Raw genomic sequence first — 18,624 nt, 5'->3', positions numbered from 1 at the left:
CAAATTCGAATAGAGAGATAAAGGAAGCTGTGGTAGATTGAAGAAAATAAACAGTGGGCCTAGAGCAAAAAAAAAAAAAAAAAAGCAAATCTAGTCTGCTTAAGCAGTTCTCTAATTTTTATTTATTTGTTTGTTTGTTTGTTTACTTACTTTGGTACCAGGGTTTGAACTCAGGGGCGTTCAACCACCGAGCCACATCCCCAGTACCCTATTTTGTATTTTATTTAGAGACAGTATCTCACTGAGTTGCTTAGCACCTCGCCATTGCCGAGGTGGGCTTCGAACTCTTGATCCTCCTGTCTCAGCCTCCCGAGCTACTGGGATTACAGGCATGCACCACTGCACCCAGCAGCAGTTCTCTATCTAAAGGAACATGTTTAATGTTAGAGTCTGAGGGTAGCAGTGGTTGGATGGGGTAGGGAGAGGTATGTGGAGTGGGTCAGCGAATTAGACTAGAACATTTTAATATCACTTCCCTTCAGGGCAATTTGGTTTTTTAAGTTAATTAAAACTATGATTGTTTTCAAGCATTTGGCAGTGAGTACCCACAAAATGAACTTATTTTTTATTTGGTTTGAGTATTGCTTCTCTTTCTTAGGAAAGAAACAATTAAACAAGTATAGAAGCATTAAAACTCAGTTATAATAAATAACATTAAAAACTATGTATAGGGTAGTTGCTAACTATCTGGTTCTGGAATTTAATTTTTACAATAGCACTGGGAGACTTATGACTATCCTCATTTCACAGATGAGCAGGCTGAGGCTTAGTGCAGTTTTAAAGTACTTGTCTCAGGTTAGTATATCGAGTGACCAAATTGAATTCCAAACCTATGTGGCCAGTCCAGTTCCAGAACAAGGACTGTTAACTATCTAATTTTTCAAGTTCATTCACACTTAGCTAATTTTTCAAGTTTTTATTTCATCTATGTTATATATCTTGATATTGTTTGAGATGATGATTTTCTTACTAAAAGTAAATTACTTGATGTTTAATCTGTAGATATGTATTACTTGCCCACTGTGAATGATCTTATAGCATACCATTAATTGAAAAATCATTTTTGTTGTATTACATTGAGAAAATAAAACTCACTGAACTTGTATTTCTTTTCCTAAAATTCTCTCTATGTTATATAACAGGAGCTCTATTATAAGTATGAAGATAATTTGCAGAGTTTGGGGGATAAGTTTTTGTATTGATATTTATACTTATAAGAAAAAGTTGCTAGAATGAGGACCTTCCTTTCACCTTTGACCCAGAATCTCCGGTTGTCCACCTTTGGCTCCCCTTGCCTTATCATTTTCTCTGTGTATTTGTATTTCTCTATTATGCCTACATTTTTCTGAGCCATTCAAGAGTAAGTTGGGGACATAGTGCACTTCACCCACAAAATGCTTCAGAATTTATTTCCTGAGAACGCAGACAATCTCTTACATAACTACAGTGCTGTTATCAAATCAGGAAATGTATCATTGACACAGTACTATTATCTAATCCACAATCCATATTCTAATTTTGTCAATTGTTCCCATAATATCCCTGTTTGCTATTTTTTACCCTGGTCCAGGATCCTATCCAGGATCACACATTGCCTTCAAGTTGTCACGTCTTTGGGTTTTTTTAGTCTGGAACAGCTTCTTCGGCTTTATCTTTTTTGACTTTGATGTTTTTGAAGAGTACAGGACAGTTATTTTGCTCCTCAATTTGGGTTCACTTGCTGCTTCCTTATGATTAGATTCATGTCACAAATGGTTGGCAGCGATGCCACAGACATGATATTGTGTCCTAAGGACATCATACCAAAAGGCATGTGATGTCATTTGTCCCGGGCTTGGTGATGTTAACCTCAACCCCTGGGTGAAAGTAGTGTCCACGAGGTGTCTACTCTTATGTTACCAGGAGCTCACTTTCTATTTCATCAGAGAAAACCTCAGGCAAACCATAATTGTGGGGTCTTACTGTAGTTCCCCCTTATTCTGGGTGTCACTCTGCAAGATGACCTTCTCCATTGCCAAGTGGGAAGTGGAATAACAATTTCCCTCTCTGTGGGCTCCCTGATACTCTAGAGCTTCTATCCTTCCCCACCACTACACACTCAAGGCAGGCCCCGCTCTCTCTGTTTCTCCTCTCTCTGCCTTGGCTTCTTTCTGATCATATTTTGGGGGACATGCTGAAAACTTGTGCTTGTGCCCAGACTTGTGCTTCTCTGATCTGGGTGGTATCACCCTCTTCCTCTGCCTTAGCACAGTGAGCTTCAAGTCTCAGCTTTAGTTAAAGGATAGAGGGGGAAGCAGGATTTACTGAGAAATGCAAAGTCTATAGATTTGACATTTAAGTCAGTTTGGGGTGTTTTTAAATTTTTGTTGCCTTAGACACAAAAATGTGTGACACATCCCATACTATTCTGCAACTTGCTTTTTTCCTGTATCAATGTAACATGGCCATTTATGTAAGCCAGGAGCTGCAGGTCATTCTCATTGTTTTTGGTGGCTACATATTGCTCCATTGGAAGATTTCACTAAAATGTGTTCATTTCCTCAGTCCACAGTTACTCAAGTTACTTTTTAAAATCTGTTGTTTACATGTGTGATTGGTCCTACCTTGTGGACTTGTCATTTATTCCCTCCTACATTTGGCCTCCTCCTTCCCAGGAGGCACAATATACTCAGAATATGCCAAGTGGGTATGTCGAGTCTGCCAAGGCAAGAAGCATAATAGTGGGAGGATGAGATATTAGAGATCTTGAGGGGCAGGGGGCCTCTTTGTTCTGTATAACCCTGATCCCAATTAGTTCCAATTAAAATGAGGAAGCTTCCAGAAAAATGAGTGCCCCTGAGTTAGCCCCCAACCTGTATTGAGAAGCAGTCTCAGTCTGGCTGATAAAGAGAGATGTAGGTGTGAGCGTGGCCCTTGGGATCCCTCCTGAATGGCTGGAAGCTCTGAGATGGCCCCTATGTACTGCAAAGCTCTGGGTCACCCAGTAGCCTAGAAGTTGTGGAGTCAACCCCATCTTTCTCCTCAATGTCTGTGTCTATGTGGGATTCTGTGGGGCTGGATTAGCTTTTCATTGCTGTGACCAAAATACCTGACCAGAACAACTAGAGGAGCTCCTAGTGTCAGAAGTTCAGTCCATGGTTGACCAAGTCTATCACTCCGGGGAGATGAGATGGTACATCATGGCAGAAGGACATGGTGTAGAAAAGCTGCTCACCTCATGATAGCCAGGAAGCAGAGAGAGGAGGGGCCAGTGGGACAAGACATAATTCCCAAATGTACATTCCCAGTGACCTACCTCTTCTGGCCATATTCCATCTGTATGCAGTTACCACCCACTGTAGTACTCCTTTCAAATTATTAATTCATCAAATGGACTAAACCACTAATTAGGTTACCACTGTCATAAGCTAATCATTTCACTTCTGAACAGTCCTGCATTTTCTATCTCATAAGCTTATTGAGAGACACCTCATATCCATACCATGATATGGGATGTTATTTTTGGAGTGCTGGAACTGCTGAGAGTTAAGAGTATGTTGAACTGCAAATCCTTATCCTGAGAATCCTCTTATCCTAAGAGGTCTATTCAGCATTTCCTTCCATGTGAGTTTGGGTGACATTACTTCATGTCCATTGATGCCACTGAGGTAGTGCTGAGGCATTCACATCCTGCAGAGGTGGGACATAAAGCGCTATGGATCAACCCTGCTGTTTACATTCCCTTTTATGCTATGTAATATTGCTCTATTCGTAGATTTGGAGTGTTTTGGTTTTGAAAGCTTAAGAAAACAGTTGTAATCAAAATTGTCAAACATCCAAGAAAGTGGTTTCCAAAAAAATTATTAGACCAACTTCAGTTGTATTTGGCCAATTCAATTGGCCTTGACCTCATCTGTATTTACCAGAACCCCTTCCCTTCCCAACGAATCCTTTCTTCTTCTGTTGTATCCTGTGCCCCTGGCCTATAGAGAGCAAACATAGCCAATACTGGATCAGTCAGGCCCATAGCCCTCGGTGCCTGGACTCCCCAGGCCTGTGCTGCAGCATTTGGGGATGTATGGGCCCTGAGGATGTGTTTACTGCCATAGCTGTTTCAAATCATCTATTTTAGAGAATTAGATAAGAATAGTACTTTAAACAATAGATTTTTTTAAAAATAAAAGATATAGGTAAATAAATTATGACATTCAAAAACAGGCTCCCAGTTTTGCACAGATGGCTATTAACAGAACTGAACTCCCACTTTCTCCATTAGTAAGTAAACAATTTATTTAGTAAGATAAAATGTTTGCTAAAGGACATAATCTACAGAATACCTCTTAATTTTATTAAAATACTGACTAATTTAGAGTCTCCTCAATTCCTCACCTCTCCACATTCCCAGATGTCCTTTCTCATCATCTTTTCCCTCAATTTCCTCTTCCCAGTCTGCTTCAGAAAATGGCTCCTCCTGCTTGCCAGGTGGTTTTGGGGCACACTCTTTAGAGGGGTGGTGGGTCTTGGGAGGGAGCATTACCCCCATCCATTATGTGTCATGCTTCAGCAGCACATGTCCTCACCCTAGAGGGGCAGTGGCTGGCACCAGGGCCTGGCTCTTGGCCAGTGAATGTGTGTATGTGGGGTGGGGTTGGTGTTACTTCTGAGCAAGCACCAGCCTGAGGTCCCCATATCCTGGATCTGCCCTTTCCTTTGTTGTCCACCAACTTGACTTTGTCATACTCTCTGTCCTGCTGGGCAGCTCTGGAGGTGGGAAGGGAGTCGGGGGAAGGCAGGAAGATCTGAAACAGCATGATTTGGCTCTTAAAGGTGGAACTGGGGCCAGGCTGATTGTTGACAAAATTGGCACATCAGCAATTTTGCCTATTAGCTACGAAGATCTTTAACAGAGAGCTCTTCCTCCTGTATGTTTGGCGCTGTGTTTCTCATGCTGGGGTGGGCCAGTTGGAAAATCTGTCTACTAGTCCATTATCTGGACCAGCTATGGAGTTTTGTTTTTGTCATCGTTGTTTTCAACCAGCACATTTCTCCACCCTGAGATCCTAATAGGCTACAGAACAGGGGGAAGATGTTTCTCCTCCTGCCCCTTCTTCTTTCCAAGAGAGTCTCATCACATTACTTGTGTGTGGAGGATCCCTGCCTAGTGTGTCGGCTGTGGACCGCTTTATATACTCTGCAGACAATGTTTGAGAACAGGCCGATAGCATTAACCAAAATGGCATGTAAGGCAAACCAAAACAATGCAAAAACACCTACCTTCATTTTATGAACCACTTAATTTACCAAGCTAGTCACAAAGATAAAATCTAAGTCAAAAGTGCTCTACCTATAACTGGTGTTTTCCTTAATGATGAGTATTAGCAGGTGCTGTTAAACATTAACTATAACACTCATGTCCTGAGGACATAGAATGAGACTTCTAAACATTTTGATTTGAAATCATGGCACCTTATTTTAGTCTCTGGATGGCTTATGTGGTGGACACATGTTCTTAATTAACAAAGAAGCAAAACAACCACTTCACACAAGCCCGTTTGTGATAGCTGTAGACATCATGAGTGTCACAGAGCCAGACCCGGGTGAGGCTGCCAGTAACACGAATATATCTAAAACTGTTGCAAGCAGATTCAGTCTAAACCCTTCTCTGGCTTACTAAATTTGGGGTTGCTCGTGCTTCAGCTTGTGGTACTTGGAGTGATTGCCCCTCTTGCTTAGAAACGTGCCTAACTGGTGATCAGGAAGCTGCCTTAGGCCTCTACTGACAAACCCAGAGCTCACACAAAACCTTGAAGTTTTGGCCCGGGTAGCAGAGAGGAGCAAACATTCCCATCCTAACTTGAGGCCTGGCCTAACGTTAGCAGCAAGACCAGCATTCTGTTGCTTCATTTTCCTATTAAGCTCTGGGTTGCTGATGGAAGCAGAATTCCAGGGTTCTGACACACTACCACATTGTTAACACGATAGGGAGGATTTGATTATGGGAGAACAAGTCCAAAAACGGTAAATTGACAAAAAAAAAAGAAAATTAAAAAAAAAAAAATCTGGGGCCTTGCTTCTCAAGGCAGCTTTTGTGGTTGCATTCCTTCATTTGATGTGGTTCTTCCCTCTGTGCCAAACGGTGCAATGTGGAAAAATGATGAGGTTGCAAAAAAAAAAAAAGAGGGCGGGGACAGGGAGGGATCTGTTTAGTAAGAAGAGAAAGAAAACAGAGTGTAGCAATCAAAGCAAGAATACCTGTTTCTCCAAGCAGGAAGAAGGAAAAAACCAGGAGCCCTCTCCTGTACTTAGGTGAAGACTGAGCCCTGCCGTCAGCTGGTGCCTTTCAGACCAAGCCAGTAGAGACAGGGAGGCCACGCGCTGCCCGTAGGAGAGAGGAGCAGCCACTTGATAAAGGGCGAGGCTGAGCGCGTGGGCTCCCCAGAACAGGGGGCCCCAGGGAGGTGGGAGGGGGAGCGAGGGCTGCCTTCCAGACTCGGATTGTGCAACTGAACGTGTTTTCACATTTGATCATTTTTCACACCAGCCAGCCTTGGAGGCAAGTCCTAAAGAAGCATCTTGATCCAAACGAGGGAAAAGGTTTCCACGCAGGAACAGGGTTTTATTTATTTACAACTTTAAGGCTGGACAGCTTTTCTATTGTGTGGTTTGTTACTTCCCAAAGTGACATTTTCTCTGTTTTAAAATTATCTCTTTTTGCACTGTGAAAAGAGCATATATGATTCATCTTAATATTTCTGAAGATCAGTCACCAACTAACAGCTAGCATTTTGGGTGGGAGGAAGGCTTTTGTAGGCAGCTTTTTCACCTAACATAGAAGTAAAAAGCACCAGAATATGCCTCGAGCTTCGTTTGAAATCATAAAAATAGCTCTCTCTTGCACGGTTACGATCCAGTACCATTGTGAGAACTCCCACAGTTCACACACTGCCTGATGCTCACCTCGCCCTTGCCTGCAGAGGCCTGATGACGCTTGTGGCTACCTGCCGATCCAGCCTGGCTCCCAAGAGGTTCCACCAAAGCGCCTGCTTTTCGTTTCTGCTAATGACCTAATCTAGGTCTTTTTTCTTGAACTTTTCCTGGATAAGTGTCCTCCTTTCATAATCTGTACAACCGTCAAATAATTCTGTAATCCTAGATCAAGAGTCAGCAAGCAAAGGCCCCCTGGGCAAATCCAGCCTGCAGCCAGTTGTGAATGGCCTGTGAACTTCGATGATTTTCACGTTTTCTAACTGATTAGAGAAACATCTAAAGAATAATGTTTTATGACTTGTAAAAACCATATGGAATTTGAATTTCCATATCCATAAATAAAATCATATTGAAGCACAGCCAGGCTCATCCACTTACATGTTTTCCATGGCGGCAAAGCCAACATTTGACCCTTTACTAACCCCTGCTCTAGACCCTTAAGATCTTCCTCTCTACAATGACTGTTTCAGAAAAGACATAACTATCTACTGACTTTTAAAGTCCACTTTGGAAATTCAACTCCTATTATCTTTTCCCTGTATTCTACTTTAATACAGATTTAATATCCCTTATCTGAAATATGTGGGACCAGATGTGTTTTGGACTTAGGATTTTTTTCCTCCGGATTTTAGAATATTTGCATATACGTAAAGAGGTATCTTGGGAATGGAACCCAAGTCTAAACCTGAAATGTATTTGTATTTCATGTATACCTTATATGTGTGGCTTGAAGTTAATTTTACGCAATATTTTTACTGCACCTGTGTTTTGACCATGACCTGTTACCTGAGGTCAGGCTTGGGACTTGCCACTCGTGGCATCATGTCAGTACCCAGAAAGTTTCAGATTTCAGAGCATTTTGAATTTCAGATTTTCAGATGAAGAATGCTCAACCTGTACTATAATATTTATTGTATCCTAATATAACTTGGCATTTTTCTTGTTTCCAGGGTTTTAGAAATGACAAAATAGTCAAAGATCCCATTCTGGAAGAGGTTACATTCTAGTGATGGGTGGTGGGGAAAGACAGTGATCAAATATAATATAGAGAAACCCTTCTGGAGGTACAGGTCCTGAGAAAAAGTACACCAGAGATGGCAGAGGGTGTGTTTGGGAAGCTTCATTGAGAAGAGGACCCAGGAGTAAGATCTGGAGCAGGTAAGGAAGCAAGTCCCGTGGATGGCAGGGAAGAGAATTCCCAGTAGAGGGAACAGTGCAAGAACTGGTCCAGTGTCCTGAGATGGAAGCAGCCTTGGCCTCTCTATGGAGGCATTGATCCAGATGGGCAGTTCTTGGTGGGCTGGGCTAGGCCAGTTGAATATGGGGTGTGAGAGAGAGGAGACAAGGATGGATGGCTGGGTTTTGGGTTTAGGAACCAAGAGGTAGGAGCTGCCACTTCCTGAAGTGGGATGCATGGAGGAACACTAGGTTTTGTGGCAGGGTTTGCCTATAAGTGGGTTCAGTTTGAGGTGTTTTAAATTTCAAGTGAAACTGTTGAGTAGGCAGTCAGCTAGCTAGGCCTTGAGTTCAGAAAAAGTTGGAGCTACAGATGTAAGTTTGGAAGTTATCAGTATAAAGGATAAATTTTAAGGAACAAGATCAGCTGAGATTCATTCTTGAAGCCCAGCCTGTTTTCTGTCCAGGACATCTCTTGCTCTGTAACTAAACAAAATTTTTTTCTAACCTCACTTTTTTTTCCAGTTCACCTTTCTCTTTGTACCAGATCCCCCATCATCCTTCTTGCTCCCTCTCCAGGCAGATGCCCTCTTACCAGGAGATATTCTGGGCAGCTTGAAGTAGGAAATGTGCCTTCCTCAGTGGGGCAGAAAACTGCCCAGTGTGGCCCGTGACTGGTCTGCTGTCCACACTGAAATCCTGGCCTGTGATCCTTGTTAATTACCGTCTTCATCCTCCTGACTCAGAACCCTAGTCTTGGTTTGCCTGCTCCCTTGCCCTGCTTTCTGGTTTCCTGAATGTGATCACACTTCATTTTCCTATGTAAACACTTAGCCAAATCACTTTTTCTAGTCTTTTGCATTAATGTCCCATCCCCCATAGCAGACCTTAAAAGCATGCCTGTTTCCTTTACCTCCCTGTTGTTTACAGTGCCTTTCAACTAGTCAGTGACCTGACACTTCAGGAATGGGAGGCAGATTTGCTTTTAACTCTTCTCTCCCTGTCCCCAGCCCATGTGCATTGTCACAGTGAGGAACAGAGCAGTATTCAGAAGGTGGTGTAAGGACCACCTGCATATGCATCCATCAGGGGACTGTTAAAATGCAGATGTGTAGGCCCCATCTCAGACCTGTGGGACCTGATAAATTGCCTTCTCTTGGGATGGGCCTGAGTTTCTGAGTGTTCAACAAGCTCCCCAAGTTATTCTTCAACAAACATGAAATCTGCTGGTGCAGAGAAATATTACAATCCCACTTTCATTTCCATTTTGGGCAAGTCATCCATTTCCAGCCTCAGTTTTCGCCTCTCTGGGATGAGTATATTAACACTTGCTATCTGCTTTGTAAAGCTGTTGTAAAAATCAAGCAAGGAGCACTTTGGAAACAAATTATATAAAGTGCTGAGTACTAATTCTCTGGCTAATCTCATCTTCTGGTGTCTTTTTATTTTTGTGTGTAAGCCAAACTCCAGCTACGTACAGATTAGTCCTTTGAGCACAGAAACCAGCAATGTCTGCATGCTGTTCATGTGCCTGGGCCTTTAGCAAATACCAGCTAACGTGATACCTTTCCCTGCCCTGGGAAGGCCAAATTATTTTTTCTTTGCCTCTGCCTTTGGCCATCATTAAAACAGGTGCAGTGAGAGGGAGGGATTTAGAAAAATGTTCGTAGGTTTAGTTTAGGGTAACTACTGATTTTTTTTTTAAGCATTGATTTTTTAAAAATGTTTTAAAGGTTATTCATAGGAAAAGTAACCCTATCCATATAATAGTAGAGCAGTAAAGACTTTCAATGGAACTTCAGAATTGTAAATTTATAACAAATTCACAGTAAGTTCACTCATTCCTGACCACTGGTATTTGAAAATAGCTTCATTCCTTAAATAGATTGAGATGGAATTAACTGCAGTTCATAGGCCAAGGATAGAGATGCAGCAAGAGTGTGAAAGCTCTTCTTTCCCTAAGTCACCGGGCATCATTCTAAGTAGTTTGTACCAAATCTTAGTATAACAACATCTGCTAAATCCATTGTTGTTTGGGGGGCTTACTTAAACTGCTTTTCCACAAGCTAACAAAATCCTGATGGTGGACATCTGTTAAGATCACTGCCCCTTAAAGGCTTTTGTGAGATATTAAACTTAAAAAAACACATCTCTGAACAAAGACTTGGTTCGTGTTCATGTTGTTAGACATAACTCTGTTTGCAATTATGATACTCGCTTCTTTTGTATTTCTTTAAATGTAAAATTTCCTTGCTTGCCTTCTACCTCCTCTCTGCTGGAAGGTGTCCATCAAGTCCTCTGGCCCTCAGAGTTCTTCCAGGTTTCCAGGAGTTTCTTTTCCTAGAATGAAAAGGGCCCTAATTGTTTCAGCTTATGTACCTAAATAAGTTTAATAAGTGTTCCTGGAAACAGCCTCAAGGGCTTGTCAGTCCAGCCATCTCCAAAACACTCCAGCCACATGTAGAGCCAGATGTCACATCTGCAGGTTAGGATGTAGAAGTCCAAAAGTGATAACCAAAGCCATGAGCGTGGGCAGATTTAGGTCAGAGGGATATGGAGTTAGAAGTGTCCTTCATCAGCATCTGTATGACCTTAGTACAGGTTGCTTAGCTTCTCTTAACTTCCAGTCCTCAAATCCATGAGGTGGAATAACGCTTTCCTTGTAGGTTGATGAGATGGATAGTTGATACTATATAGGAGAAGTACTTGGTCTAGTGCCTGATCCCTTGTGCTCAGTAAATGGAGACTTTGTTCACTACTTTGTTCTATGGAGAATTCATTTACCAACCAAATCCCCTTTAACTGCCTTTTAAATTCCTTTTGTTTATTCTTTCCCAGAGTAGAGAACAACTACCTTTATAGTATGCCTTCATATTTTAAAATTACCTTATTTAATAATTTCATAACCATCTAAATAATTTGACTTAGCAATTTCAACTTCTGCAGACTTTGCTCCAAAGAGGAACATTTTCTGAGTGTTTAATCATACTGTTGTCTCAGAACATTTCCATTTTTATATGTCCCTCTAAAAATGGGAAACAAGAAATGGAACACAGTACTCTTAACAAAGACCTTGCTTATGTGAAGTGTTTAGTGAAGTGCTATATCAGTCACAAACTGGCCAGGTCTGCACTGTGAGCCCCTGATCCAGTGCTGCTCCCCAGCCTGTCCCCCCATTCTGATTGCCTATCTTTCATTTCCCTCTCCTGTTGTACTCGTTGAGATTTTTCCATACTGGACTATACCTTGGTTTTGTTTAGCTAAAGGATTGAGAGCTTCTTGAGATGGTTCACAGTCGAATCTATAAAATGATATGAGGACTAACAAGAAGTCTATAAAATTCTTTACTAGAAAAAAAAATCCAGTTGGAAAACCAGACTCTCTCCTTAATTTATTATTTATGTCCTGGATTTTCAGAATCTGTGACTTTTTAAAAATCTCACCAGGTTAACTTGTGAAATACAATATCTTAAGACAAGAGAATGTAAAATGACAAGTGATGAATTTTATGGGTGAAAGGTTTGAGGACAATTAATAATCACTTAGACCACTATTCCACTCATTCTATACCATATTTCTGTGAAAGAATTCCTAATGAAAAAAGAACACAGGCTTTGGAACCAGAAAGACCTGAGTTCAAGTTCATCTCTGAAACTTATTGTTGGATTATCTTGGACAAGATACTGGGACTATTAGAACTTCAGTTTTCTCATTTACAAATTGGGCTAAGTAGATCTTCTGGGCAGGATTGTTATGTGGTTTAGAGATTACGAATATCTAGTGGAGCACCTGGCTAATGTGAGTACCCAGTAAATAACAGGGACTTGTTTTATTGCAGTGACTCTCCCTGCAGGCCCCCAGGAAACATACTCTGGCATCATAGGGTGCCCCCAATTCTTGAGGTCCCTGGCATTCATCTACCTTGAAAGGAGTTGACGGTGGCATCCTAGTCACATATTCAGAATGGGTAACACGAGTCCTTAAATAGAGCTGGACACACAGTGGGTGTTTGTTGATTGAAGTGAAGGCCCCACACCTTCCCCTGGCCTTTCCCCTAGCTTGGGGGCTAGAGGCAGCTTGGATCTGTTTACCATCCTGAAGTTCCCCATTTCCACGCGTCAGCCTCTTACACTCCCCTGAATCAGTCTGTGGGGGGAGGCAACCAGGTCAACTTCCTGACCCTCAGAATCTACGGTAAGGGCAAGGGGAGAGCACTAAGGCTGACCCAGGTGTCTCTGGAAGTACCTTGTCATGACCTTTGGACATGGAGCACTCCGACCAGAGGCATTCTAGAATAAAGTTTCTTTTCAAGCGCTTGGTGCCAGCGTCATCGTTATTCTTCCCCTTTCAGTGCTTTAAGAGATGAGAATTTTCTTTTTGAGGGTAGTGTTATCCCCAGCTGCACTGATGAGAAAGTTGAGTAGAACTATTGAGACAAAACTTGACAGAAGTAAGAACGATGATGAAGAATCTCTAGCCCTCTGGTCTTCTCCAGTCACAGTTGTGTTTTGCTTATTTTATTGGGGGAGTTGGTCTTTTGTGATGGGTCAAAATCAAACCCCACTGACCCAAGTCAGGCTTCAGACAGCCTGTCTCCCAGCACTTTTCCATGTCATAATACTCAAAAATAATTCCTTTGTACTGTCATGCTGCAGCCAAGTTCAAGGCTTTGATATGAGAGACACTCCAAGTGTTTGCAGACAGAGCCAATAGTTCACAAAGCACTCTATTAGCTTCGTCTACATGGAAAAGAATATATTAATACCTTCCACAGAGACAGTTCTTAATGTTTATCCATTTGAACTGATGAGGCAGAGCTGGAAGTGCTTTTCTGGTTACCCTTTGGTCTAATTAATTAACTCCATTGGTGGAAAAGCTTTTCAAACTGACTTTATCCTTATGCTTATTCATATCCGCAGATTTCATTTCATTTCTGACAATGATCAACTCATTTCATGTTTCAGAGTAGTCCATGAAGTCATAGAAGGCACACTCTCTTAAAACACCCCTTTTCACCCTGTTCTCCTCCCAAGCTCAGCCTGAAACCCCGACACCCTGATTACTCTTCCTCACCTTTTTGTCCCTGCCTCCTCCCTGCCCTGCTCTAGAGATCAGAAGCAGTAGTGCCAAGTGGTCCCTTTCATCTGCTCCTCACCCCTGCCCCAGCCCTGGCTCAGCCAGGATGGAGTTAGTTGGTCAGGCCCTGCATCTCCTGCCAGCTGCTCTCCTGGGGGTATCTCAGGGAGCCCTGGAATCTCTGCACAGGGTGAGTTTTCTGTTGTACATGCCCAGCCTGTTTTTTTTCTTCTTCATCAATATTAACTAATTAGAGATCACAAGACCTTACCTCCACCTTCCACCCTTTAAAAATATAATAGATCTTTTATTTCATGGCACTTGACTTTGTTTATTCAGTATGGTCAGAGCAGCGTTGGAGCTATAGCAAGCCTGTTAAATATTTACCCATGAGGCGGATATTTATACATGAATCAGCAGCGCATATCAGTGTGTGACACTGGATGTTGGGTTTTATACCCTTACAAGCAAAGGAACTACCAAGTTCAACAAAGGGTGAAATAAGCATCCTTTAAAAAATAAACTCAGCTAAAACAGTCTGTTGTGGGAGTGGGACCTGAAGTGCTTCACACATCCAGGCGAGCCCTGCACAGCTGGCTGAGTCACTCAAAGTAGATACGCTAGAGTGATTAGCCCATCACATCCAAGATCAAGTGAATCTGATTGTTGAGGGTTGGGGCGACTATGGGGGTGGGGATAATGTTTATGAACAACAAGAAGAGGAATGCTTGCCTGGCTGCTGTACAGAGGCTTGCAGAGAGGATGAACTGTCCACCAGGGTCCGCGTTAGCCACGGTCTCGAGTGCCTCTAGGGGCCCTTTGTCCTCAGCCTAACCCAGCAGACCCGGTTTCTTCCCAACCTGGTAGCCTTTTGTGATTAAAACACCCTCCTTGGACTGAAGGTATGGTTCGGTGGTAGAGCATTTGCCCAGCACGCACGAAGCCCTGGGCTTCATCCCCAGCACCAAAAACAAAAACAAAATTAATAAATAAATAAGGCAACCTATTTCAGCAAAAACAGCATGGGCTGCCATGGCAGACAGCAGGCCCGGACCCCATCTTGGTACTCCACTGACTAGGTATGTGAAGCTGAGGCAACTCCTGTCCTTGCCAAGCTTGATTTCTTCACCTGTGAAATTATAATGGTAATCCCCACGTCACTGAGTAGAGGGGAGGATTAAGTTAGATAAGATGATCAAGCACAGAGCGCCAGGGTGAGGTCCTCGTCATGAAACATGGACATGGGCCTGGCAGCAGAGCACCAAGAGGCTCTGGATTCCTTCTCACTTTTACTTCTTTTCTTCATTCTAGGTAACTTTTGCCTCGTGGCTGTTATTTCAGATGTGATCAGGTGTGTTCAGGGTGGTATGGCTGTAGACCCGTGGCTGTTTTTCAGAATGACACGTTCAAGGAGAAAGAGAGGCAGAGAGAGATTCAAGTTCAGAGGATTACCCACAGACTAGTTTCCTTCCTGGTGTGCAAATCAATGAATGACTAAAGACTTACCCAATAATATAAGTCAAAGCCCATTACAATCAATTCCCAGGAACCATCCAGATTATTTCCTTTTTAGAATTGTATAATACGAAAGATTGGTTATCTAAACAAGATAGGAGCAGCCTGGAGCTTGGCATTGTCTGTGTTATATGGATATTTAATGAATAACCACAAGGTATAAATAATGGATCATGCTTTTGTCTGTAGAATCTTCTTCTTGGTCAGTTTTCCATTCCAGTGGAATCATTAGAACCTTTCAGCGAGATATGCGCCTTCTTGTGTCCTTTGTGCATGCAAAGGAGAGGATGAAAAACCCGGCTCTGGTTCACAGGGAGTCATGGGAATTTTCCCAGAGTTAAGGTTGTATCTCATGCAGCATTTACTCTAAGAGTAGCATTTCCTAATGATGGTACTGCTGATTGTGTGCAGTGGAACAACGCAGATGATTCATTAATGAGGCAAACGCTGTCCTACAGGGCTCTCAGTTGTCACAAAAGTTGCACTTCTAGGTATCACCTGAGTAGAAAAAGTCAATATCAAATATTTCTACTCGAATAATCGACTCCTCACATCACCTGGACTTTCACTTGTTGGAATTTTTCACTCCCATAAGCAAGCATAAAATGCATCTTTGCCAGAAAAATTAATTTCAGAAATCTAGTCTATAATAGCATGAGTCCAGAGTCCTAGACCCTAGCCCAAGTGAGCCCACCTTAACCTCTTAGGAATGATTTTCCAGGCAGTTATTGTGACACTCTTGTCTTCCATTTACAACCATTTGTAACTGTGGGGACTTAAATAGTGAATAATCACAGGATTAAAGGATTTTAAAGATTTTATTTTTTTTAATATCCCACCATATTAGAGACATGTTTTAAGGAACTTATAGAAATATATACATTAAAATAAAATTATAAACAAATGAGGACAAAGGGAAAGATTAAAGGTGATAAAAGAAATGCATGTGGTAAAGTTCTGAACAGTTTCTTCTAATAATCATGTGCTCGTTAATTTAAACTGAGAAAGTTCCAGTTCTGTGAAAATTCTGGAAACTATTTCTGAATCATCATGTTTTAGTGTTTAGATCAATGAATGTTGACTCTACCTTGCTTAGACATTCTTATATGTCTTTTAGAAAACAAGGTAACACAGCTGATAAGCTGGAGAACTTCAATATAATGTTATAATGTTAGCACGGCTGTTCAAGGAATAATTTTCAATGAATTGGGCATAATGAAGAGTCCAAAAGTGTGTTTCAATGATATATTGGTAAGCCAGTTTACTGTGCTCATCAAAATTTGCTCATTTGTACTGTTGGGTGAGAAGACCCTCAGTTGTTTTTAATGATGTGCCACAATAAAGTAAATAAAGTAAAACTCATCATTTCCCATCATTATTGATTCAAAGCAGTTGACAGCCAGGCTTTGACGGGAGAACCACGTCTGTTTGGCAGTGTCCTTTCATGTTGCCTGAGCCCTGAGAGCAGTGTCTTGTACTCTTTTCTTTTCAGTGCACTTGGAGGCTCCTCAGCTCTACATATCCCAGCTTTTCCAGGAGGAGGCTGTCTCATCGATTATGTTCCTCAAGTATGCCACCTGCTCACCAACAAGGTAGAAAAGCAAGTCCCCCGACTCCTCCAGCTGTGACTCCTCCAGTACAGACCCAGCACCATCTTGCACGGTTCACCCACCTCAGACTGTCTTCCTGGTTCCTTCTTCCCTGGACATATTTCATTCCTACTCTGTGAATTATAGTTCATCTGTTCCTTATCCTATTTCTTTGACTTCTAGGACCACTGACCTTGTATTCCAGTCTTGTCTTTATCCCTTAACTCATACCTGGAGATTTAAGTCACCTTTTTCTTGAATTTCCTTTATTACCTAAGTTTTTGCTATATCTTGTATCTTCTTGTGGTTTTAAATTTTTGAACCCCTTCATTTCCCAATTATCTGGTGCGTACATGCATGTGTTTGCCCAAAGTTACTGTCAGAATAGTTCTTTAAAACTGCCTTCATTGCTGATTTTTTTGTAACTCACTTTTAATCCTTGGTGCTTCCTATCATGTCTAGGAGCAGTTTGCTAGAGCCCTCCTCTCTGGGGCAAGGATTCCAGGTCAGCTGGTCTTCTACCCAGGCATGTCAGATTATCTACAGCTTTTTCTTAGGTGCTTTAATGAGCTATTACATTGCCAAGTAACTGAGTTTACCATAATGGTGGTTGTCAGCTGTTCCCAAAAAGTATAAGACATGCGTTAATGTCCAGTCAACATATTTAGTTGAGAACTAGACCTGGTAATGCACAAGCAACTCCGACTCTCTTTACCCTCCCACATGGATTGTGACTCAATTTATTTAATTGCCAAAGTGCTATTTTCTCTTTCTTTTCTTTTCTTTTCTTTTCTTTCTTTTTTCATACCAGGGATTGAACCCAGAGACACTTAACCACTGAGCCACATCCCCAGCCCTTTTTATTTTTTATTTTGAGGCAGGGTCTCACTAAGTTGCTTAGAGCCTCACTAAGATGCTGAGGCTGGTTTTGAACTTGCAAACCTCCTGCCTCAGCCTCCCAAGCCGCTGCAAAGTGCTATTTTCTTTACCCCTGTTGACTTGTTTCGGTTGGCTTGGAAATAGATCTCTTGTTTGTTTGTCTCTCTTGGTTCAAAACATTGTTCATTTCTGTATAGAAAAGACTTTAAAAGAACAATAATATTTCAAAGACTTCCATATTATTTTTCAAATGTCAGAAAAACTAAAATCTGGCAACTCTGCAGTCTGTGGGCCTGGCCCAGATTCCAGGGCATTTAACTGTCTTGGAGCGGCGGCTTCTCATGAGACCAAATTCCCCTAGCCGCTGCCCTCCTGCAGGACTGATCGGAGGGCAGGATTCTTATTTACATTCTGGGGCTTTGCACTGCCTTCCAATCTGTATCCCAGAATTATAGAGAAAAATGCAAATTGGGTCCTCCAGAACTGAGAAGAAAAGCCTTTTTAAAGCTCTCCAATTGAGATTAATTTCTAGTCATATATTTTCCTCAAAAAAATTTTATCATTTTCCCAGAAATATAAGAATCAGTCAGTTTTTCTTATCTGTTTCCCTTTCATTAATTTCACTTGTCTTTTGAAATTGGTGTTCTTCTGTTTGCTCCAAACGAGGACAGTATGGGCTGCTTTTAGGAACAATCTCTTCAAATGAATTTCCATAATTACGTTGGAATCTATCTTTGTAGCCAGTTTTGTTGTGGGTTTCTGTTAAAATGGTTTTCTGTTTTTAAAACCAAGTACACAGAACTGTTTTCATCCCCTTTTTAAACAAAGCCACTTAAGCAAACTTATCATCTGTTTTTCTTTTCCGAAAATAACATTTCTGATCCTGCGTTAAGCTTGCAAAGTAAGCACTGTTTTTATAAATTGACATAAAACCCCTATTGTATAAATAGAATTGTTTTACTTTTAAAGGGTGCAACATGGCTATCAGTACCAATTGTGTCAAGGTTATTCCAAGTACTTTATCTTGAGCTTTCATTAGCCAAGGAAATGCTGTTTGGCTACAGCCAGTATAAATAATTTTGGGGGGTCTCACTTTTCCACTGTTTCTTTCAGCCTTTGTGAAGACATTACAAGGAACCTGTTTTCATGTTGGAAGCTGGTGCATAAATGACTGACTTTCAGATACCTAGCTTAATGAGTTCACATTTTTTTAAATAGAAACTGTCATTTAATGATAACAAGGAAATATAAAAAGGCAAAATAAAATCTATTGTAATACGTCTTATTCTGAACACTTATTTCAATTTAAAATCTAAAGGATTTTAAAAAGAAAGAATTAAGCATTATATTGCCTTTTCAATAGGAGCTCTAGATAACGAAAAAAAATAAAAATTGGTGAGAAAAAGGTCTTCTTTACAGAGAA

The 18,624-nt window shown here is 41.4% G+C and overlaps 1 protein-coding gene across 4 annotated transcripts in view; it reads left to right on the top strand.

Moving 5' to 3' along the window:
• Positions 1 to 18,624, top strand: part of BABAM2 (BRISC and BRCA1 A complex member 2) — a 398,788-nt gene that overhangs the window by 303,518 nt on the left and 76,646 nt on the right. For all 4 annotated transcript variants that reach the window (XM_079110328.1, XM_079110329.1, XM_079110326.1 and 1 more), the window contains one exon: positions 16,226 to 16,325. In XM_079110328.1, the coding sequence (XP_078966454.1) occupies positions 16,226 to 16,325 (100 nt within the window). The remainder of the gene's footprint in view (positions 1 to 16,225; positions 16,326 to 18,624) is intronic.

This window comes from Sciurus vulgaris (assembly GCF_902686455.1).
Source record: "Sciurus vulgaris genome assembly, chromosome: 14".
In the NCBI taxonomy this organism is placed as follows: Eukaryota; Metazoa; Chordata; class Mammalia; order Rodentia; family Sciuridae; genus Sciurus; species Sciurus vulgaris.
The sequence above is the reverse complement of the archived record's forward strand: the minus strand, read 5'-3'. Positions and strand labels throughout refer to the sequence as shown.